This window comes from Temnothorax americanus, unplaced genomic scaffold, assembly GCF_048541705.1.
Source record: "Temnothorax americanus isolate GAGA-0224 unplaced genomic scaffold, ASM4854170v1 Scaffold1, whole genome shotgun sequence".
NCBI lineage: Eukaryota > Metazoa > Arthropoda > Insecta > Hymenoptera > Formicidae > Temnothorax > Temnothorax americanus.
In genome coordinates, this window is record NW_027509230.1 from 8,764,086 (window position 1) to 8,788,850 (window position 24,765).

A 24,765-nucleotide genomic window follows, 5' to 3' on the forward strand; every position below is an offset into this window, starting at 1 on the left:
TTCGCGAATCAACTCGACTTACCAGTCGGCACCGGTTTGGCTTCGCCAGGAGGCGGTAAACCATGCACCTTCAAATATTCTAATTGTACTGCCTCATCTTGAGTTAATATCAGGGGCGCTGGACTGTCACATCTATCGTAACTCGGACTAGCTGGCGGTGGGAATATTGGGATTCTGAGCTCGGTCGGCTCGGCTATGCCAAATATTTGCTTAGTGCTAGGTCCCGGAGTATCGCACGTTTCACGCGGCAAGATGGAAAACCAATTAGGCTCGGCATTGCTGCTATCTGAAATAATCGACATAACTGATATTAATTAAAAATAATGAAGAGTCTATTACGGGCAAGGATTTATAGAAACTCACTAGAAATAAAAGAGCCGTTGAGTTCCTTCCCGTTGTGCAGATTATTGACGTGGTTGAACTTGTCGCCATTCGGTATCGTTTCCACAATCTTGTCCTTCATCGTTTTCACCAAAGGTTTTGTCATATCTTCATCCGTTTCCTCGTTCTCCTTTTTCACTTCCTCTTTCATATCGACATCTGTATTGATCACCTCCGTTTCTTGTTTTATTTCTTCGGACGTGACATTCGTCTTCGCATCTGTCATTGTACTATCAACGTCGTTGTTTCTCTTCTCCTCCTTTACACCCTCGGAATTCTCCGAGCTGCAATTTTGTTCAGACTCTTTCTTACAGTTAACCTCCTCCACTTCGGACTTCAGCTTATCCCCATGAGATTTCATATCCTCATCTTGCTCATTCAAATTGTGTTTCTTTTCATCCTTAACTTCGTTCGGCGCCTCATTTTCATGATTTTCGGAATTCGTCTTGCCTTCGCCCTCTTGCTTCACCTCGGACTTCTCCTCTACCGGCATGTTTTTGTACTTCTCGTCAAGCTCAGCTTGAAGGTCGAGAATCTCCGGTTCGGCGCTCTCCATGGCTTCCACGAAGATGCCGCCGGCGCATGCTAATTCCCAGTATCTCCTCCAATACCTGTCCTGGCCGAATATGTGTGCACGGAGTTGCTTCGAAGAGCTGTTCAGCTTTTGCAGTTGTTCCTCTGATTGCTTCAATAGTTTATCCAATTTTTTACCTAATTCTTCGCCAGACAAATTTTTATCTTCCTCCTAAATAAAATTTTTTTTTCAGTAAATATCAAATAAATCTGCAAATTAATTTAAGAGTACATTGATGTTCTAAGATATACCTCTTCTGGCTGAGTGCCTTCACTCTCATTCTCAGACATGTCTTCTACTTCGTCCTCATGATGAATCTCGTCCGGTGTAGGTGTCGTACCTACGGCAGTGGACGTAGTATTGCCTTCTTCCTCACCTTCCTTCTTCTCGATAGTGATTGTGTCACCAATCTTATTTACAATGACGCCTACAGCTTCCATTCGGACTTTTCGACTGTGTAATTGTCTAAGCCTGTATGAACAAAAAATAACAGATATTGTTAAAACAAGTCTGAAAAAATATAATTTAATCTGTAATGTACCTTTAAATAATTTAATTTAGCTTCTCTTAACGTATCTTTAAATTTAAAAATCACTTACGATAGATTTAATAAAATTATTCGGTCAATCTCATATTTCAATCAATTAATTTTTCGTATCATGCAACTTACTTTCTGATTTTGGTATCCAATACGAATCTCTCCTTCCTCAGCTGAGCCACCGTTTCGAGGCTACCCTCTATCTGTCTGATCACAGCCTTATTTTGCAGCAGCTCGTTGCAAAGGAAAGCGAGCATCTGCGCTTTATGCGTCGGATTCAACGCTAGGAAAGGCTTGTCTCGCAATCTTTCCGACATCTTCCACGTTTCGTTGTTATGTAAGTGCTCATAGAACTGCGCGTTCTTCCCCGAGCAGGTCGAAGCGTAATCGCCGCCGTTCTGATGATGATCGGCAAATTTCTTGTCGCGCTCACGCTCAAGGCACACCCCTGTCAGAGCCTTCACTTCGCCGGTTGCGTTCGCGTACAAATAAATTCGCAGTACTTCACTGATGTTGGCGTGAGTGATGTCAGCTTGACGCAAACTCTGACCCAGGCCTGTGGTGTGTCTAGCCGGTTGCGGGATTCCGGGATCTTCAATGGCACACACCAACAGATGCGTCATAACCGACAGCATTTCCTCTTCGGCTTCTTCGTCGTTGAGAAGAGCGAGTTGAAGACTCTTCAAACTCGGTAGTGATTCCATATCTACAAAAAAATAGGGCAATAAAAATCAATCCCTAATAAAATAATGAATGATTTTTCATTCTGACAGGTATACAACAAAATGCTCTCACCGAATCCTAAAGTCTCCCCGAAGTTGTGTAAAAATTCGAAGACCATGACGATGTCCGCGAACGCTTGCCCAGAGAGCTTAAGTCCAGGTATTCTTTTGACTTCTGGCAGTGGTCTGTGATCTAAAAGCATAGATAGAACAAATTAGTTAGAAGAAGGAAGAATTAATTAAGAGTCATTAGTCCAAAACTCTCGTTAGAGATGTATGTACAAACTTAGCACTCAAACTCGCCACGTGACGTAGTAAGAGCAATGTTCTCATAATATGATATCAGTCACTCTTTTGTTCCCGTACCTGTCAGCTCCATATCCTCCACGGGCTTGCGAATTTGTTCGATCAACTCCATCTCGACTCTCCTCTGTTCTGCCCGCTTTTCCTTCGTCGCTATCCTCTCGGCCCTGGCCTCCAGGCGTTTCTTCTCTTTCTCCTCCATCTTCCGACGGTTCTCCAGTGCCCGTATCAGGGCCATATGCTGCCTCCTTCTCTCCCTCTCCTGCGGTCATCGTTCATTGTTACAGTAACACGCAGCAAAACTATCTGGCGCGCTCATGCAGATAATATTGAATCAAGACAAAATTGTGGTGTATATAGACTCTCCTTTGTGTATTGCCAATAAAGCGTAATATGTGTGTGGAGCAAAAAATCACAAGAAACTATTATTTTTTGCAAATACTATTCTTCACTAAACTTGAAAAAATCTTTTAAGAACATTATATTTTAGAAAATTAACGTTTTTTTCACAAGGATTTTATTTGTAATCTATAAACGTTTAGTTGATTCGAACTTTTAAAGAAACGAGAATTGTGTTACTTGAGTTATCCATTTATATACAGTTCCCATGATCTTCTACTCTGTATCTATGTCACGTACGGACAACGGGCCAAACTCTACAACCGTCCCAAATACTCTTCCACGCATTACACATTACGAACAATATTGTTAAACGGATGCACTGATAGTAATAGGAGAGCAATGCGGCGCGTCGTGGCGGAAACCGCTCTTTTACATTTACAGTGCGCAGAAAACCGTGCAATTTCTAGCAAACTAAATCTAGCGGTCGAGCTACCCGAAACGGTTTCCTCAGCCGGATCAGTCCTGAAGTTCTTAAAAATCTCAAGAGAAGTTTCTATCGAACGCGTCGTTATGTGGCAAAACAAGTGGGAAATTTTCGATTCCCTAGCACTTAACTCAGAGAGGTGGCGAATGTGTGTGTGTGTGTGTGTGTGTGTGTGTGTGTGTGTGGTGTGTGCTTTTATTTTTTCGCAAGATGTAAGCTTATGAACTGCAATGATTTGTGAAAGCTGAAGCGGATACAGATTAAGTAAGCTTATTGCGTTAAGGGACAAAGATACACGGTATGCCGAAAGGTGTTGAACGATATGTGTAAAACGCGACACGTGGTCCGCACAAGCCAATCGTTAGATCTCGAAATTGAAACGCTCGAAACTCGACGGGAATGTAACGCATAAGCCGTTCGTGTGCACGCCGCAGTTTTGCGATGTAACGCAGAGCCGGTGGTGAGTTAGTTGCGAGAGCAAAGTCGCTAAATTCGTTAATGTCGTTTCTGTTAGACGCTAGATTAGGTATGTGACATACCAGCTCGACGGTGTAGAGCATCTCGCGCTGCTTGGTGAGCTCCTGCATGTACATCTGCGGCACAAAACACATCCACAGTCCACTAGTGCTCAAACCCCGCCACATTCAATCTAACAATCTTTCCCTCGCTCTCTACCGTGTAGATGTTCTCTACTTATCGGCTATCTGTCTGTCACGGAGTTAAATCGTGTCGCGAAATCGGCAGCGCGAACGACCCCTTCGCGACAGGATTGTTGAGCAAATGCGCGACAACGTTATGCTGGATTGACTTTTTCGATTTCAAGATAAAGCGAGCGCGATAAGTGATTGCGGGGTGTCTTATCTTCATTCTCGTTAAATTTAAACTCGTTTGAAAGATACAAAACGAGTTTTTTTTGTAAGAACTTAGAAACATTGTGTGTCAAAACTTTGCAATATTTTTAATGAAATATAAAAAGTCCGTTATATATTTAATGTAATTAAATGTCTTTTTTTTGGCAACACAATTCGTAATAAATTCAATCTTTTCATTAGTCTATTGGAAACTAATAGAAATATTGAAGTTTTGTCTGTTCCAAAAGTTTTTAATTTGCGAACATCCTTCAATTTCCACTGTATGTTTTGATACTCGGGTTCTCATTGAAATTTTTGCTGAAAAAGATTTTACTCCAAAATTCGTCAGATATCCGGTGATTGAAACTCATCGCGATGAAGATTGGACATTCCGCGTGTGATATGCGATGAATTACACTTCCCCGAAAATGATATATTAATCGCAACAGCAATTTTACTTTTTCGATGTCGATGAATATTGATAATATAAATAATGAGTTAGAGCTGTAGGTCCGAAACACAGAATGTTAGATTCTTCTACAGTGAATATTTTACAATGTAAATTGAAACTTATTAATCGTTGAAGAGACATAAAAATAATAGCATTGTATTCCTCGTATGTGCATATGCAATTAATTTCTTTAATGTAGTTTCTATTCAATAATTGCTGTATTAAACGTATTAAAATAACACAAGACGACTTCCTTGCTCTCAAAAACAAACATAATACTTCATAACAATGGCATGAATAAATGCTACCGTACGACGTGCTGTTTTTCAAGATCAGAAATAATAATGTGCATTTTCTAAAACGCAAAAATCATGATATATAGAAAGAAAGAATTTAAATTCTTAAGAAACGTGTGTAACTTTTCGTTTTAGAATATTTTTAACTCAGACCGAAACGTTCGAACTAACCAATGATTGAATAAATCTTTCGCATCAAGAACAGCGAATGGCTTTTATTTAGCCCTGTTTCCTTCGATTGGATTTTTAATTCAGTTTTAATTTATATAATAGATTAATATATTCATGTCAGATTAAATCTTTCGCGAAAATCTCCACGAATGTCTACAATACCGAAATCAGATATTCCGCTCAAACATTTCTACGGAAAAATCGCATGCAGATTACACGAAGTTTTTACTACTAACAAACACCGTTTCCAAGATACGATAATTAATTAATTCTATTACGTAAAATATTCCGCTTTATATGTTTACCATTTCTAAAATAATTATTTTGTGCACGCTCCTCGATAAACGGGGTATCTCCTGGCCCCTACCGGTTCATTCGATCTCCGCGTAAGATCAACTTGCTCGGAGGTCGGTCTCATAGTAAAAATAAACGAAGAGCAACGAATGAAGGCGATAAAAGTAAAACAGAGCACCTCTACGTCTACGAGAGACACACTCACGCACACTCACGCTAATCTACAGCGACGAAACGATTGGCGGAGAACGGTTGAACGTTTTAAGACGAGAGAACTCACCTGCTCTTTCAGCATGACCGCCTGCTGCCGCTTCAGCTCTCGTTCCTGAGAAATTAAAAAGATCTCTTTTAATGCAATTCCGGAAATGGCATCGCGGTGGTCGTTCGTTCGCGTATTACAACTTCGGGCGACCCGAGAAAGAACCGGGTCGCGGGCATTAACATAGTAACGATTGTTGAATTACCTGTTGCTTCCTTTGTTGTTCTTCCAGTCGGATCTTCTGCACCTCTTCCTCCCGTTTTTTCCGTGCCTGCGCATACGCCATACACACGTCACTCGCATCCGTAATCATGTTTATCAAGAGAAAACTTAGGCAATTTTGTTCTCGTTCGCGGGACTGCTCGGTATTTACGACAAGAGAAACAGAACGTTGTTTCAGCGATGAAAAGCTACTATCTCGTTACCGGCACCGATAATTGGATAATTGGATCTGAAGTTCCCGTATCCCCTATTGGATTTCTTGCAGCGACGATCGAGAGGGTTGCAAGAGCAGAGAAGCTATTTTATTGTTACAAAGTTTAATTTTATTTTGCTCGTGCCAAAACGTAAATTATTAAAATCTTTCTTATAATCGTTATTGGGCGTTCATCGTTAACATTTCAGAAACGAATCTGTGAAAACCATCAAACGGGATCGTACATGTGCAGTTTATAAAAAATTCAGAGGTTTTATTTTAAATTAATTCCCAAAATAAAAATGCATATTGCTGTATAGAGACTAAAATTACAGGAATAACTGTGTCACAATTTAAAAAATTTCCTGACGGCAGTTTTTATTGACATTCGTAAATATTTTTCTTGTAAAAATGTTCAGCAAAAATTAATTCAATGGATTTTTATAAAGCGACCGCCTCGATTTCCGCTTCCCGATTTACAATTTACGTTTCTCCGGACGTATGGAAATGGATCCCTATCAAATTCGCAATCGGACGAAAATAGCCTGGCTAATACAAGTTCCCCACATCTGTGTGGGAGGTTTTCCTCGGGTTTTTGATTTCGTGACATTCACAGTGTAATTGTGATTCGAAGACTACGTGTGGAAAGCGATGTCTAAATAGCGCAGATCAGTGACAGGGATTAAGCACTACTCTAAAAGTTCGGGGATGTAGCTGGAAATTAGTACGGGTGCACTTTTTTATTTTAACGCCACATTATTTGTACTCGAGGCCAATTCTTCCTCGGGAAGGCGTAACTTTTTAACAATCCTCGAATACTTAACTGAACGTCGAAGTTAAAAAAAGTTCTGATAAAGTTAATTTCAAATTTAAAGAAGGAACGACCTACTTTTATCCCGTTGTTTGCACCCATAATACGTCGATCACGTTGGAGCTTCGGGATCACAAATCGTATCTTTGCGCCTTTCCCGGCTACGATCGTGCTAAAAAATCTGAATCTAAATCTGAATCTCTGCTCTGCTAAATGCCCGTAGTTTAACGTTTCGTTTCCGTTCGACTCGGTCGATCCGATTGTTGCGCTCTCGTGGACTCTTTATATCATCCGCGGCTACGCTATAGGCTCATCGTAACAGCCGTGAGATAACGCACGCTCAGTTTCTACATACCGATAAACATTGCATATTCAATTAGCGCAATAGGTCCTCCGTAAAAAATCTTTATACAGAGAGAAAAAAGAGTAGCAAAGGCATGCGATTTAATATAAAACTCCACCAAGAGAGTGACGCGTATACGCCGAGACAGCAGCCAAGCATAACGAAGACCGACTCGCTCGTGGAAAAATCTGAGAGCGAACTCGACAGCAAGAACACGAATTGACAAATAATTATATTTAATTATATTATATAAATATAGGGGAAAAAGAGAGAATCAACCATTTGAGAGAGATAATGAGAGAGCGTAAAACTGTCATTATAAACCAACACCATTATACAAGATGAACAGAGACCGAAGAGAAGTAGAAGAATAATAACGTGGAAAAGAGTGAAAAATCTCAGTCGGGCATGCAAGGAGCCAAGCAATACTCGCCTATGTATGCACATATTATATCAACGGTACACAATGTGTACCGTCGCTTAAGCCGATAAAATATTAAGGCTATCGTGTCGTGTCACCTAGGAAATATAAAATGTAACAGTAGATAATACATAGTAATAAAAATATATATGTAATAATACGTGTATAAATATTTATATATATATATGTATATATATAAAGTATAGGTGTCACATATATATCCATTTACGCGGGTAATTCGTGTGTCGTTTTCGTCCGCAGTAACAACGAGAAGGTAAAGGAAAGCTCTTTGTATATATACTCGTGTAGCAATTAAATACTCGAATACTAGAGACAGGTTCTTCGAAAAGTATGGCATGCTGGATAATCATGTAGCTAGCTGTTATTTTGTATATAGTGACAGGAGAAGCTAGGCACAGGATAGCATTGCGACAGTCGGTTCATATATTATCGTAAATATACATATCGTGCCTACGTATGTATCGTCAGCCTTAACGTGCCTCGATCGCAGTGTTGATCTAGCATCTGGATCCCGCGATTCTCGATGAGCCCCGCGCTTTTCCGTCGCCGATCTCCGGAAAACCCGCCGGCCATCGAGAACGCGAGATCGATAACGGTGCTTCTTCTTTATAATCTTTCGGCGGATTTCGGATTTCTCGCCCGGAAATTGCTCTTCATCGGGAAAACTTAATGGACGATAAACTGAACGTAATTTTCGAAATGAACTAAATTGTAGATGAATTGAGTAAAGCAATTTATTTTAGACAATATTTTAATTGGAGCTCTATTTGAGTACAGCGTAATAATGATAAATATTAATTTTGAAGTGTTTACCCTAAAAAATTCATGTGAAAAGTATGTGTGAATTGAAATTGAACTCATTAATAGAGTAATGATCTCACACGGAAAGAGAAAAAACCCTATTTCATTACAAAATTGTCAAATTTTACATACTTTTTAAATTAATTACTCACGATCAATAGAATCTTATAATTTTTTTTTATTAATCCATATAGGTTTGAGTATATTTGAATAAATTTGTCATTTTCGAAAATATATAGCATAATAAACGATCACTGAGAGAGACAATAAAAATAGAATTCCGAAATTCGCTTGGCCAGACGAAGAGGTCGGCCAACCCTACGAAAGCATCTATATGCATGTATGTGTGTGTGTGTGTGTGTGTGTACGTATTTTTTCGTTTTATCACTACGCAATATAAAGTACTAGGCGGGGGTGAATTTACGACGCCAATCGCAGGTTCGTCTCTTCACTTTGGCGATACACGTTGAAAATTTTCAAGTGCTATAATGAGAGAGTTCGAGGAATCGTGAAATGATTGGGAAAATGTAATGACTAGAGACTAGTGTTTGTAGGAACATTGAAAAACGTGAAATTTTATGCACCGACGCAAGATATGATTTTGTTAAGTCTTTGTTTTAACTCGCCTAATTAGCCTCAATATATTTAGACGACTAACATATTATAACGAGATATTATGTGCTAATGAAATATATTTCGAAAAGAGTTTCAAAATTTGCCGATAGATCATTGTAAAATAAAAAGCGAATTTATGATAATTTATTAGGAAATAATTTATTTAATTGATTTAGGAAAACACCGGTCAAAACTATTCCCAACTATTCTCTTTGCGACGCATGTTTTATAAAGAAGAAGAAGAACAAGTCGATGTACTTTACTTTTTATTTTCTTTTTATTTAGATGGTTTGACGGAGGTTTCATTTTACCGTGGACATAATTTTTCAAAGCAAAACGTTGAGAAGAACATTGAAGAGACAACAAGGCTGACGTGAAATGGTAAAATTCGCACGATATTCGTCTGTGGGAGCATCAGAAGCACTTATATTATTTCACCCCACGCAAAACACACGTAAAAGAACCGCGGGCCGCGAGCCGGGTATACTCACGGTATAACGCTTACCTCCGGGGGTATGGGGGATCTCTTCGCCCTTCTATCGCGAACCGTGTCCGGAGTCGCGGAGGAAATTCAAGTCAAAGGGGAGAGACAGGGACATCCGGAAGTAATAACGACTCACAAGACAATATGACAACACTCATTAGTGAACATGATGTGGTCGATGATGGATCCAAGTGGCGCAAATGTCGGGGATATCGAGCTTCGAGATATTACGTGAGGGATATCAATGGGGGTGGTACGAAAGGGGTGGAATCAACGGGTCCAGGCGGGCAAGACCGTGGACGGGGTGACTCGGGGCCGTGGCGGGGGGGGGAGAGGGGAGAGGGTCGGGATGCGTCATACGACATCTTACCTCCAGAAGTTCCTGGCTCTGCGTCTGGGTCTGTGCCTGCTGAGTATTGTCCGGCGGCATGGTCGCGGTCGTCGTGCCGGTCGACGTGGTGGTCGACGACAGGTTCGACGAGGAGGAGATCGGCGCCGTCGGCTGCGGTGACGGCACAAGGCCCGCCGACGCCGGCGGCAAGGTCAGGGTGGGATAGGGTGGCGGCGGCAAGACCGGCGGCACCACCTGCACCTGCGGAGGCGGCACGACCACGCCGGTTGCCAGGGACGACGGCGGCGTCGTCGTCATCGCGGTCGTCGTCGTCATCGTTGTCATCGCCACCGGCGTGCAGAGCGCGGCCGTGGTTGACGCGAGGGACGACATCGACGGCGGCTTCTTCGAGGACGGTACATCCTCGACGTCCGCCTGGTGCATCATGTCCCGGTTGCGCCAGCTCTCGGCGATGCTCTCGCGATTCTTCCAGATGGTGGCGACCGTACTGCTCGCCAGACCCAGCTCGCGAGCCACGTCGCTCTTGCTCTTGCCGCGCTCGATCTCTTGGATGATCTTCATTTTCTGCTTGATCGTGAACGCGAGCCGCTTTCGACCCTGCGTTGGTGGTGGGTTTACAGGGATGCCCAATGTATAATCGATCGCGTTAATTCGGGAGGATGATGGTCGTTTAGCGACCACGTGCGACCGGTCGTTCGCGGTCGACCGGCGGGGATTAAGTCGGGGCGATACGCGGAGATCACTTTACGCGGACTGATCATGCGATAATGTACGAGACAAAATTACACTGTCAATGAAACATTTCCCACGTGAAATATATTACCAAAATGTGCGCTATCGAATTTCCTAAGCGAAATATGTGTATTAATTAATATCTGTTCGCAAGATTAAGATGTGAGATTTAGAATGTATCACTGTTTAACATTTCACGAAAACAAATTAAAAATAAAGCGATACTATCGGCAAATTAATTCTATAGTCGCATTAATGACTTGAATAATTTATGAACTCCAATTTTATGAACTCCGCGTACCCCGCCGTTAAAAAAGTGTAATTCCGACAAAGCCAATTTTAGATACTATAAGCACATAAAAGCGGTTACCATTTAAAAAGAAAAAAATAAACACGCGACATACTTGTTGACTATTTTTATATGTGAAAAGATATTAAATATGATAAAATAACTTTCTCGACTATCTCTCGTAATGTTGAACACAATGTAACAACACAATGCACACATAACAAAATAATAACGCTCTCAATTACATCAATAACTTGCTAAATTACGCCAATCTTAGTTAGCTCGCCTAAACATAATGTGCATCGATGATGTACATCCGTTTTATATTTCGTTCTCTACGTCCCAGGGGGGGGAAAAATCTATCTGGATCGGTTATATACGATCTGGGCATCCCTATTTCGCGTTTTTTCACTACATATGAGCCCACTACATATAGTGTAGCTACAGTCACTACACTATTGTGTCGTCTGACGTCTCCTTCTATTCTTTCAAATTGCACGGGTTGTGTGTGTATGTACGGGCCAGTGATGTGCGTGTGGATGTGGAATACGTGTGTGAATGCGAGGAAACATGAACGAACGAGTGACAGTGATTGAGGGGGGACAGGGTGATAATCTAGCTTGCGCGAGGATTCCGATGGGGCAGTTTGGAGGACTATCACAATGGATGGACTTTTGAAATTCCTACAATCGCGCGCCTCTATTTCGTCGAGGTTTTCCCTCGCGCAGGAGAAATTTCCAGAATAACGTCGATCCCATTAAACACGTATTCCAATATCGAAATGTATCCTCGCACGTTTTGCAAGACGTAAATAAAAAAATTTGTCTTCGATCTTATGGAATCCGATGGGAGTCGGTAACGAATGGAAAATATTTCTCGGCAATACGATTCTTCACTTAATACACACTTTATGATTCAATACTTAATAATTTTGCGTAAGTTATAACATTTCCAAAAATAGTACTAAATGTCTCACATAACTGAAACAATATAAATGATTGTACATTTGCCCTTATGGCTGCGATGTGGAACCAAAGGAATATCAATTAAAAAATTATAATATATTTGGTCAAAAGATGAAATTTTGGATAGTATTACTTCAATAAACGTTCAAGAATGTTTCTTTGTCACGTAAATTTTTCGTTGCGTTGTCAAAAACAATTCCTAATGAAATACAATTATTTCTCTCATTATCCGATGGCGCCGACAAAAATAATGGGAAACAAAATGTATCAACGATACTTCTGTTTACAACGTATACATAAAAGCATCAACGGTATCGATTGAGAACAGATGGAATTGTTTCAAAACATATCTCGGTGTATGAAATATCGAATATCGCGCGAAGATTTTTAGAATTTAAACCAATATTGGCATCTATATTAATTTATTCACGATTCTCGCGTTCGCATTTAAAAAAAAAATAACTAAAAATTTAGCGCGTGTATTTTAGCGTACGTCAAAAAGAAACAGTGGCTCATAAACGGAATAAAACTTTCATTCCTCTTATTAAACAATTTGAATGCCAGAGTAGTTATTTTTTACTTTTATTCATTTTTTCCTTTCAACAGTAGTTGCGTTTGTTTGATAAAAACAAAATCACGACTGCACTCAATTCTCAACAATTTTTATCAAACAATTAAACACATTTGGCAAAATTAAAAAGGGTGAAAATTAAATAGGGCGTGGAGGGGTAAGGTGGGAGGACATGCTGGGTTCTCCTGTCACTATCGCTAGCGGTTGTTGGTTGGCTATGGGTGTCTCGTGTATTCTGGGACATTAGAGGTTGTAAGAGGTTCAATGGACGTATATAGTATAAGAAAAGAGTTTCTCTATACAAGAATATTCATTAAAAAGGTCGTATATATAATATGTATATATAGACAGATGTATATATATATATATATATATATACACACGGAGATAATATATATATATATGTATATATATATATAAATACGGCACACACAGAGAGCATGCGACACGCACGACAGGTGGACAAAATACAAAAAAACGTAGGTATCCCAAATAGAATAAGAGAACAGTTTTTCGTGTGAATGAAACAACGAGATCGAGACAAACGTGAAGGAAACTCGGTGGTAGACGTCGACTTACCTCGAGTAGCTGTTGATTCCTGATCTCCCGTTCTCGTCTCAAGGTTTCCTGCCGTTCCGTCTTCTCTTGCTCCTTAATAAGCCTACAATGAGGGTATCATTAAGTTCACGTAATCCCCGAACAGTAAAAACATTCAAATAAATCATTAATCATGGGTTACTCGTAACACCTTGTCCATAAATTTTACAAACGCTCGATAAAACTCCAGTTCCGAATTAACATAGCGACATTCACTTTTAAATTTTCGCTCGATAACATTTGCGATTACGCGCACGCAATAATCTTACGGTAAAAAATGTTAAATGCGCGTTAATTAAAACATCAACATGTTGCAATCGCGAAACTTCGAATTAAGTAATCAGTTCCGCAGTAAGCGAATAAATACTTAACTGCTCTCACGTAGTGACGAGATCAACGCTTCATTAAACTTCATGATTTATTTGACTATTATTCGACAATCATCAACTTTCTATAATTTTATGAAGTGATCTCAATATCAAATAGTAACTTATATACGCATCAGCTCTTCTATCTTTTAACGCACGCCAGCAACCATTATTTAACATTTTCCAGAAATATATTGATTTAAGTAATAATCAACATATTTGAATAATGGAGTATCTTACCTAGCTTGTTCTTTGTGCCGTTGCGCTTCTTCCTTCGCGAGTTTCTTCGCGTAAGCCAGCTTGTCTCTCTCGTACTGATTGTTCGGTCGTGCGTCTCTGAAACCACCGACCGCTCTGAGTTCTTCCAATCTTCGCGCTACTTCCTGAGCACCGAGTCTGACGAATTCAGCCTCCGCTAGACCCATCGTTGGCTGCAGGAATTCCCCGACCAACGGGCGAGAGGAGAACGAGAAATTGGCGGTTGTTAGCTCGGCTGGATTCTGATGCTCCAGAAACTGAAATCGGAAAGAGGTCTCGTCTTGAAATCTCTTCTTGAGGGCCCAGTAATCTGATCAATCTAAACCTCATCTGTATTTCGGTACGTTATCTCTTTATTATGTGTCGCGCCGTAGATATCGCAATAATAGCAAAATCGACGATAGAAAGTTTTGACAAAGTACTTCGAACTTTCAGCAACTTCATGCAAATCACTTTTGATAACGTACACCAACCATCACCGATCGTAATATGTTGCAACCAACCTTCACCAGATCGGGACTGCTCCTAAAAGTTTTCCCGCAGGGGCTGTAATACGACACGTCGCCTTTTATCACTCCCGTCTTTCCTAGTCCCTTGATAACTGTTTCACGCTTCCAACCGCGCTCTAACGGCATTTGAAGGTCTCTTTCGCTGGGCTTGAGCTTTCTCCTCTTCGCGCTGGGTGTGCCTTCCGTATTGTCGTCATCGGTATCCGTGACAACGTCGGTGTTACTGCCGCTCTCGCTGGTCACGTCCATGTTACTCTCTTCTCCCGAGGCCTCCAGCAACTTGTTTTTCATTTTTTCCTGCAAAGATTTCTAATATAGGGAGAATGGTTTTAGTGCGAAATCATAAGTAAAAAAAAAAAAAGAAAAACGAACATGGCTCCTCGCCCACGAAGCACGAATTGGTCGAGGTCGCTTCTTCTTCTGTATCTTCGTTAGCAAGTGATAGTACTTTAACAAAAGATAATCGTAAAGATATATGGAAATTAGATAAGTACAGAAGTCAGAATAAAAGAATAATGCTCTATTAAAGTACAATGTAATCATAACGTTAAAATTAATACTCGACACAAAGGAATTTCATGTTGAGTCCGGTAGCTGGCTTTTACCTGGTTCTTATCGTCCTGGCCAGTAGCGACGGAAGCGTGCAATTGAGCCGCCAATATATTCGATCTCAACAACGATACTTGGTGAGACAATGGCACACTTGGATCCAAAGTCGGAGTAGGTTTAATTCCCAGAGCTCTGCTCTGAGCTAACAACGACGCGACCGTGTTCTTCTTAGGCTTCGACACACCGCGGCCGAGATTTCGTGGCCTACCGTCCTTGTGATGGGTGGCAGTGCTCGCACTTTCGCTCTCCTCGCTGCCGCTACTCGGCCGTTGTGGCGAGTCCGCGGCGGCAAAGAGCTGCGCCAAAGAGGGACTAGGCGACGCTGGCACCGGCACCGAATTCTGCGGCACTCTTCGCGGCTTTGGTCCGGGCTTTCGTCTCGCTACGATAATCCATGAAGTTTTTGTTATTTTAATCATGTATCTTCAAAAAAATAAACTTCTCGGAAATAATTTTCAAAAATATGGAGATTTAAACGATGATCTTATATTGTACATTTGCAAAAAATTGCTCTTAACTCTCTATCTCTTTACTCCCCAAACAATTTTTCCACTGAATAAAAACATACGACGACTTTACGCAATTTTGACGACTTTACACGACTTTAAAACGGCTGAAAATGCCGCGCGCACAATTGCTATACTTACACGTTCGATCGGAGGCAAGTAACGATTGGCTTAAATTACTGAGCTGACTGAGCGGCTGACTACCAGAAATCGGCGAACTACTGCTCGTCGTGGCGGGCTTCAGGGAGAGATTTAGGGGCGCGTCCGAATCGTTGATGTTGTTGTTCGCATTGCTGTTACCGCTGCTACTGCTGCTAGTATACGTCGGTGGCGCCGACAGAACGGAGCCGTTCGTTGAATGGGCCGGCAGTTTGATTACCTCTACTCGATCCACCGAATCTCTGTATTCGTTCGAGTCGGTCTGAGGAAAGACGAAACGCACACGATTACACGACGTATTGCGCGTGATTACATTAGATTCGTAGCGGATGTAAAATTAAGGAAGCAAATTTAATCCCGCAACTGAATATCAATCTTTTTAAATACTCGTCGCAACAAAGAATAACAAGTAATAGACTCCTTGCGATTTTATGCTTAGGTGTTTCAGAATTGCAGCCAACATGTGCGGCGGCTGAACGTACCCCCGTGCGATTATACTTCCTCGGTTCCATCATTAGCGACGCGGATGACGTCGTGTTGATCTGATGGGCGCTAAGGGCAGGGACGGCCGGCGGATGTACGCTGACGCTAGGAGTGTCCAAAGATATTGTCTTCTTCCTGCCGCGGTTCGTCGTCCCAGGAACCTTCGGACCGACTATACTCGACGTATACTTGATAATCTCCGTGTCGGGAGGTAGGCGCACACCTCCCAATATACTGCTAGGATCACTAGAGAAAACATCGCTGTGAAGTTATTTATCCTTTACAACAATTGAAGTAGATTAAGCCACATAATAATGATAATCAAAAATAGCGAGAATCATGAATTTAATTATATTGAGATCTAAAAACTGGATATTTATATGCATTCTAATTCTAATTATAAATCGTATAATAGAGCGTCGTGAAAGATCTACCGCATAATTGAATTGATATATTCACCTTCCTTCCTTCGCAGAACTGTCGCGATAGAAAAAACGATGGCGTGAAAATACAATTTTTTTAGCGAGTTAGATAAAATCAATCTGCAGCTTTGGGTCGTGTATTTAATATGCGAAACGAGTAATCTCTCACCTGACGACGTTCGATTGCGAATTTGGCGTGCTGCTGACCGGAGTGCTGTGATGAGAGGACGTCACCGGTGGTTGAGTGGACACCGGCAGACTGCTGCTCGTCATACTTGGCGTGGTTGAGCTACTACTGCTAGCTGGTGTCTTGTGACTCTTACTTGACTTAGCTGTTCGGCCGTGAAAACGAACGAAATAATTATACATTTGCAATTTCCCTAATTCGGATTATCGTCGAAAAAACGCGTCCACGTTCGCGTCAATCCAAGATCAGCAACTGTCAATTGTTAACGAAAGTAGATTCATAAACTTTCAAGAGTTTCAAGTTTCTATCTCATTAACAAGTAACCTTGTTTAACTCGAAACTTGAGAGAAACTTTAGAATTACGTTATAACTTCAAATATAATTTTAAAAAAATGCATAAAAATACACAAAACACCTTGCTCGCAAAATAGAAAATAATTATAGCGATAAGACGGAAAAGTCATGTATAAATATAACTTGAACAAATTTAAAAAATATAAAAATACCGTGAACTAAAAGCAGGAAGTAAAAATCGTGTCTCACGTCGGCAGGTTTAGAGAAACGTTAAAAAAAAGAGAGAAAACGGTTAAAAATATACCCGTTCGGCTATTCCGAGCGACGTTGTTATCTCGGAAAGGACTCGGCAATCGAGGATTAAGCGTACGGAAGCGAGCGTTTCTCGAGCATCGCACCATGCAGCATTGTTCGATCGTTGTTACTTACACTTACTGGACTTGTGGGACGAGAGGGACGGGGGATTAAGTAGAGAGGCGGGATACGGCGGCAGGAGGCTCTCGGCACCGGGCGGAAATCCTGGGAGTCCTGCCGCTCCTTGTAGCCTCGCGAGGTAGTCTTGCGCCGCCAGATGAGAGGCCATTGTCCACCATGCACTGGCTGCTGGATTGATGCCTGCAACACGAACGGTGTGCTTCCGGTAAATCCACGCCCGGTCTATAAAATTCGATCTCGAAACGCGGCTCAACATCGCTCATTTGCCCTGGCTCTGGACGAGTCAATGAGAGAGAGGGGCACAACAAAATAATTTCCTGAAAGAGACGACGTCGATGTAAATAAGTGAGTTCGCGATCTCTTCAAAATGCGTCAAGATGCGTCACGTGACGAGGAAAAATCTTTAGTCTCCCTGATTTGGATTGCAAGAAAATTAAAGTGCGCATAGTATATCGGCTCTATGCAAAAATATAGAATTTTAGCAATGTTTACTTAAACTCTGATAAGCCTTTGCGCGAATTAAAATATCATATCGATTGTCACGCATGATATTTATCGGGCCTTACAAATATCTCTGCTAACAGTTCGAGAATCGTATTTGAGTAAAGATGTCGAAAAGCAGTTTTGATCAGTTCGCTGTACATGAAAATATGATGGCATCTCGTTACGCTTATTACACGCGTCGCGTTAGATATTAGCCAAAGAAATAGTCTTGCGAAAGACACGCTTCCGAGGAGAAGCGACGCTGGCTTCAATAACGCGTGTAATCATGATAATCGATGGGACTTTAAGGGTGCATGAAGGAGAGAGGAGACATAAGAGACGGGAGGCGAAGAGGAGGGGAAAATTTACTTACCCAGACTCGCAGCTTGACTGGCGGCCACGCTGAGTGTACCGAGGCTGCTGTGAGGGTACGGGGACGGGGGTGGCGCCGAGGCTGGTGTGTGGCCCCCGAAGCCAGGCGCTGAGCTCCCCCGGCCCAGAATAGCGTAAGCCGAGGGCAAATGGGGGGCCCCCAGGCCATAACCACCCGGCATCCCGCCGAAGAGCGACGACGCTGCGCTGTCGCCTCGAGGCCAGTATGCTAAAATTAAAATCGAGGAGACCGTTATGAATGGGCGCGAACCCGCGAATTTGGCGCGTACCCCTTACGTAAGCCCCGCGCGTCGATGAGTGACGCTCGAGCCAGCAACAACGCTGTCTCGAGGGATCGCGTTGATGTTCGAAGCAAAAATAAAGTCAATGAAAACGAGTGTTGTCTGCCTCAGATATGACTATCGATATTAATACAATAAAAACGTCCATTTCGAATTGTCGATTCTTACTTTATCGCAAAGACAACCATTTACAGTATTTATAGATACCTATACTTAATTTTTATATCAGTGTGAATTGCTTTATTCATTTTATTATTTATATTTATTTATTTTTATATAAGAAGACTTTTCTTTGTAAGTCACAAAACTTAATTTGCGAACTTCAGTTCAAACAGCCCTATTCGCTATGACGCGACGCACTCATGCTTTGTGGAATTTAATTCTGTTACTCTATTCGCAATCATGACCCCTTTGATTTTGTGGTACTGGACGCGAACAGTGCGACAACTGTTTTGCATAGACTCATATCGATGCCTACCATAGCGTGCCTATACCGTATTGCAATATCGAGGCCCGCCCGCGGCGATTTGAGTAAATTAATTAATTACCCGAGAGCAACGTGTATGTTATTTGTTTACGTCATAATGCCGCACGTTAGAGTAATAACGCTAATTTATCGCGCTCTATCGTGCAACGGAATACATTTGCGCGCTCGTGGAAAAATCGCGTCGGTGAACCGAGGCGCGGCGGACGCGCACGTGAATCTCACGCGCGATGAATAAATACGTCGCTCATTGGGAAATGATTTCGTTACAAATGCACCGTGAATGTTTGCGAAGAGCTCGAGATTGTTAAACACGTCGCGATAATTTTGCGAAATGTTACAATATTACCGCGCCGGTATATGTTATAAATAATATTTTGTATAATATTCGGAACGAGGCGAAAGTATATAATATCCGCAACAAGCGCGAATACGTTCCCTATCAAATTATAAAAATTTTTTGCTTATAAATTAGTTGCGCAGGAGCGTTCAAATAACCCCGGCTCTCTCGATCTCCTTAACAATCCCTGCAATTAAAGCCCCCTACCAAATCGCGTTAACCGTTTTTACGCGCGCTAATAATAGCGACAACAAAGCACCCTGTAACTCTGTAACGCAAGAGCGCATAAATGATGTAATTGAGTAAATCGTGCATGCATGCGTGTTTTAATTTTAGAAATTAAGTGCACGCATCCGGTGCAGGCGCAAGGGAAATAAATTCGCGGATGCCAAGAATTTGTTAGGCTGATATCAATCGCACCGACACTAGGGAAACCTAAGCCATTCCTTTATAAATATAAAAAGACTGTAAAAAAACTACAAAAACTATACATTCGATTAACAATATAAATCTCAATTGAATTTTCTTCTTGTCGCAAGACAATATTTTATATCCGAGAGAAAGAAAACCATGTTATATTTTTTTGCAAAAAGAGAAATAAGAATTCCCATCGCTGAAGAAATGTTGCGATATAATCGCGCAAGCTTTATTTATAGAAATTTGAATTTAATGAGCGAAATGTCGCAAGAAAAAGAATCCATCTTACAATATTGCGTAAGTTTTGCGGGTGGTTGTACCCGATCGCTCACGTCGTATTCGCATACAATTTATTGTTACGAATGCCGGCGCAAATGTACCGTTGATTTTCTACGAGTGCGACGGCCTTGAGCAAGGCCGTGGCATTGAAATCCGAGCGCCGCTTTAATTTATACCGGTCGTTGAACTCCGTACTCCGGCTTATACGACTGCTTCACCCCAGCGCGGAGAGCGGCCATCGCCGCCGTTGCTGCCGCATAATGGTTTACGTGCATACGCACGTGTTTACAATGCACCGCCACGTGAATACGGTGAATGAGACACGGCGGGATCAAAGTTTCATTCGTCATCGATTTTCCACGGTCCTTTAAACGTTCTGTGCGAAAAGCCGAGGAACGAGCGTCCGATATCTTTATGAGACGTTAAAAATTCAATTTTCTTTCCCACCCCCCCCCTCTCTCTCTCTCTCGTTCGTCTTCCCTTTTGAACGGGGTGTTCAGCGCTGTAAGTAAATCGCGGCCCCAAAGTTGGCGCAGCTCCAAAAAATGTCGATGTGCCAAGAGTTTCGGATAACCATGAGAGAAAGAACCGAATAATATTTGAAAAGGCATCAATCAATATATATATATATATATATATATATATATATATATATATATATATATATATATAGCCGGTACCCTTCGCGCTTTTTAATTCACTGAAGGCTTCGTCGTAATTTCATTCACCATCAATTTCCTGGATGCTACACAATACCGTTCGCGTATAGGTACCGCCCGGCTTCTGACCTCGATTGTTCCGCGGCGACCCTGCAATAACGCGCGGAACAATTTTCTTTTTCTTAATGACTTAACGACGAGCGGAAAGTCGTATGCCCTCTCCTCTTTAATCTAGATGCTTTAACGGCAATCCATTTATTCGAATAACCGACGACCGGCTAACGCATTAACCGTGGCCGCCATTTTCGGAACACATATATATATGTTGTTTGATGTAACGTTGCCGTGCCGGAGCTCGTAAAGACAGCCGATAAAATACGCTCGTTGGAACGTTGAAAGGTGCGGCGACGAGCGCGCTAACGCTTACTCCCATCGTTGCTTTTCCAGTCGACATGAAGCGACGTTAATACATATACACGTGTGACGTGACCCATATATCGTCGAATAGAAATTACATCCGTATCGATGCGATACTGCGTAAACGGCATCAGCGTCTCGAATAAATCAACCTTTTGTTTAGATTGTCGTATTGCAGCGTATATACGCGGACGTGCTTACGCGAAAAAGAGAAGAAACACGAGATATGAAACGTTAAATCGATAAATACCGATTAATCGAGTTCAAGAGATTCTTTGCTCCTTCACGTTGAACTTGTTACGATAACGCCTGTTACTCGATTCATCTTGTATTCATAAAAGTCTTTCCGGTATTTCCAATATTAGAATAGACATCAAAGCACGCACCTATTTATAGATTAAATTGCAACAATTTGCGTGATCATTAGATTTCCATACCGGAATCTCGCTATCCGCTGTAAATATTAGTTGCTTTCCATTTAGGCTCAAGTGATCTGAGTCACTCAGTTATGTGAGTACTTTAAACTCAGTATTTACTTGCTTATTTTGGTGACAAAGCTATCGCATAATAATAACAACAGGTCCATAGCCTCACTTTTAATGCGGGTCTATTAGATTCATTAAAGCACATGGTCTCGATTGTGGATGAAAGCTCAGTTGAATCTCACTTGCCAGCATGCAAAAAGAACGTGCATTTAACTGACAATGAGTTATGATGTCACAAGTGAGAATTATCTGAGTTTTGATGTAAATGGAAAGCAACTATTGCGTCTGTCGCTTTAGCACGTTTGATAAATTTATATTTCTTTACAGTATCATATTGTTATTATTTATATTTAAATCGCATTAAAAGTTGATATAACGATATTATTTTTTTATTTCCTACAAAGCTTTAAATTATATTATAAATCATTGTGAATGTAAAGTCTATACTTCTGTACTAACCAATTATCACAACGCGGTTGGCAATTTGCCATAATTAATACTAATGGCTTGTACACAAAATTAAACGGCATGCCATACATTACAACATTTATCTAATCAGCGACGTTTGATGATAATGGCCCATATATTCTCGCACATATATTCGATATGTGAGTATATTAAAATGTATTACCGTCAGATTATAAATCTTATATATCTGATTTATATACTCGAAGAGAATTTTAATCCCGCGGTAAGACGTGATATTAAACGCAACAAATGCGATATATGCGACATCACTTTTATCTAAATTATTAATATATTATTCTACTATCTATGATATTAGTTGTTATTTTAGAATAAAACCACAAAGTTCTCTACACATTATTCCTCTAATGTAGAAATAATTGCAATTGAAGCAATGTCGATTCTGCTACAACTCACGCGTGTGTGTCGCGCGGTAGCAGCTTAATTTTTAACCTTTGGAGGGTGGGGTGGTCGAGATATCGACCACCCAAATAACACAAACTATATTTGATGTTTTCAGGCAAAATTTGGTGTGTTGAATAAGGAAAAAATAGTAAAAAAAAAAAAAAAAATTTCACCCTCTAAAGGTTAAAGAACGAAAAAAGCTGCAATGCGTCTGAGATAAGATGCTACTTCGAGATGAAAACCGTATCGGACAACATTGCGAGGATCGCTAGTTCAGAAGCAGATCTCACGCGCGCGACACACTTATACGGGCGCAAAGCAAATACGACTGGAAGAAGCTCTCCTTAAAATAAGCTGTACTCAAGATTCGAGGAAACGACTCTCTCCGCGGGTTTCAGGCGTAAATCGTAATTGTATCGAGGCGAGAGGTGGCAGACGCGTATCGTACATTGAACGTTAACGGTACACGCGCGAATATACGAACCATTATCCCCGAACGTAATTGCACTGCACTTCGCTCGCGCGCAACCTCTCCTTCCCATTACAGCGTCACCATATAGTATCGCCCGGTACCAGCATCCCACAGTTCCACAGCGCGACTGAACGAAACGGAGGCGACTGGGCTGTCTGTCGACAGCGAGATTTTACATGCGCCTTACGTCACTCTCATCAGCGAGAAAGATTCCGAACACGTCACTCCGTGAAGACCTCGAAATAACGCGCGACCGGATTCTCTCTCTTTCTCTCTGTCTTTCTCTGTCTCTCGCTTCTGGGAAAATTCAAGGCGGTCGGCAAATTAAATCAAACGTTTTCGCGAAACGTTGGGTTTAACATTAATTAACTACCCGTTGAGGAAACGAGCGGAACGAGCTAGGAGGCGAGTTCTCAGGGAACGATTGCGATCGGCCGCGCTTCGTGATCCCTAACCCGCCGCCAGTCACGCGCGAACGAAGCGGTCGGAAATGCAGATAAGCCGAAGCCGGCGGCAAGTCGACGTATCTCAGAGGCCGCGGCGATGCGTCACGTCTATCGATTTGTGATTAAGCATTCGTACGAGCGAGGCGATGGAAGGGGCGAGGATCGCGGAGGAGCGCGGCGGCGGGACGGCGCGGACGACGTCGACGTCGACGGCGGCGGGCGCGAGAGCGAAAGAGAGGATCGCGTGGTGGGGTCATCGCCGTCCATCCGGCTGGCACACGTCACCGCCGCCGCCGCCGCCGCCGCCGCCGTCCACGTTCGTTCGGATGCGACGTGACGCGTCGCGTCGCGACGCTAATTTCCTGTTTTTCGTGCCGCGCTAATGAAGAACTCTCTTTCCCCCCCCCCGTACATTGTTCCCCCCCTCCCCTGCTAATCGACAGACTCGAGAGCCTCGAGAGCTCGAGAGGCTTTTTTTCCCCCCTGACCGCGACCGATGCAAATCGAGGCCACTTTGACCTCCCGACCTGCCTTTTTCCGTTTTGAAATTGATATCTGCGTATGGGGGCCGATTTCACAGTCTCCGATTAACTTGATCCTCCGATTAAACTCACTCTTCGTCTCTTTCCAGAAAGAGATGCAGAGTGAGTTTAATCGGAGGATCACGTTAATCGGAGACTGTGAAATCGGCTCTAGACTCGCGCGAAACGTATTTCGTATTTTCTTTCAGAAATTGACTGTCGTACAAGAAATATTCTTCTGATAATAATTCTGTACCCGACTTATTCTCTACCGCGTCCTGCTGTATCCTTCAAATTGTCGTTTAAGTGACTTTCGTATTTCGAAGCGGAGACGCGATGTATCTTCCCGATATGAGAACGAAAGGCCAATTTGTAAAACGCTATACAAATAAGACACAGCGGACTGCATCACGAAACTTTTCCCCGAGTCCCGACGACTTTTGCGCGCATCGTCCTGTCGACACTCCATTCGCGAGTTTCAAGGTAACGCTATACGGTGCATTTGTCTTCTTTCACATCTGTGGGTCGAAGACATCAGAACAACATGTTTTCGAGAGAAATCGAAGTCAACGGTATAAAAAAAATCAATTATAACACAAGAAATTACTCGCACCGCGCTTTTCGAGACTTCATTTGCTTTGTGATACGTTTGTATTCCTATGTGTATGCGGTCATAGAGTAATTAACATTTTATTTCAATAGAGGACTACCGGCCGGCTTGCCGTAGCGGAAGCAAAGTGGGAAGGACAATCGATAGTTAATACGTCGAGATATAATTTAAACGTATGGTCCTGGCAGTTTATTCCGCGTGGATATCATCAGATGCCATAGTAAATTTAACCCCTGCCAATCCAAGCCGGCGAGAATGTCCGACCGGTAGATCGTTGCAGACATCCCGTTGGCTT

The 24,765-nt window shown here is 42.0% G+C and overlaps 1 protein-coding gene across 16 annotated transcripts in view; it reads right to left on the minus strand.

Annotated features, from left to right (window-relative positions):
• The window catches only part of LOC143897516 (bromodomain adjacent to zinc finger domain protein 2B), a 162,447-nt gene that overhangs the window by 8,102 nt on the left and 129,580 nt on the right, over positions 1–24,765 (minus strand). For 4 of the 16 annotated variants that reach the window (XM_077406251.1, XM_077406346.1, XM_077406260.1 and 1 more), the window contains 21 exons: positions 18,170–18,397; positions 17,308–17,493; positions 16,567–16,729; positions 16,435–16,452; positions 15,975–16,221; positions 15,475–15,754; positions 14,824–15,209; positions 14,591–14,665; positions 14,213–14,515; positions 13,692–13,966; positions 13,066–13,147; positions 9,948–10,526; positions 5,872–5,937; positions 5,688–5,732; positions 3,884–3,937; positions 2,582–2,780; positions 2,289–2,408; positions 1,626–2,199; positions 1,207–1,426; positions 364–1,126; positions 23–304 (listed from right to left, as the gene is read on the minus strand). In XM_077406251.1, the coding sequence (XP_077262377.1) occupies positions 23–304; positions 364–1,126; positions 1,207–1,426; positions 1,626–2,199; positions 2,289–2,408; positions 2,582–2,780; positions 3,884–3,937; positions 5,688–5,732; positions 5,872–5,937; positions 9,948–10,526; positions 13,066–13,147; positions 13,692–13,966; positions 14,213–14,515; positions 14,591–14,665; positions 14,824–15,209; positions 15,475–15,754; positions 15,975–16,221; positions 16,435–16,452; positions 16,567–16,729; positions 17,308–17,493; positions 18,170–18,397 (5,145 nt within the window). Of the gene's footprint in view, positions 1–22; positions 305–363; positions 1,127–1,206; positions 1,427–1,625; positions 2,200–2,288; positions 2,409–2,581; positions 2,781–3,883; positions 3,938–5,687; positions 5,733–5,871; positions 5,938–9,947; positions 10,527–13,065; positions 13,148–13,691; positions 13,967–14,212; positions 14,528–14,590; positions 14,666–14,823; positions 15,210–15,474; positions 15,755–15,974; positions 16,237–16,434; positions 16,453–16,566; positions 16,730–17,307; positions 17,494–18,169; positions 18,398–22,905; positions 23,013–24,765 lie in introns of those variants that run through there. The other 12 variants (XM_077406334.1, XM_077406288.1, XM_077406297.1 and 9 more) reach the window with 12 other exon arrangements.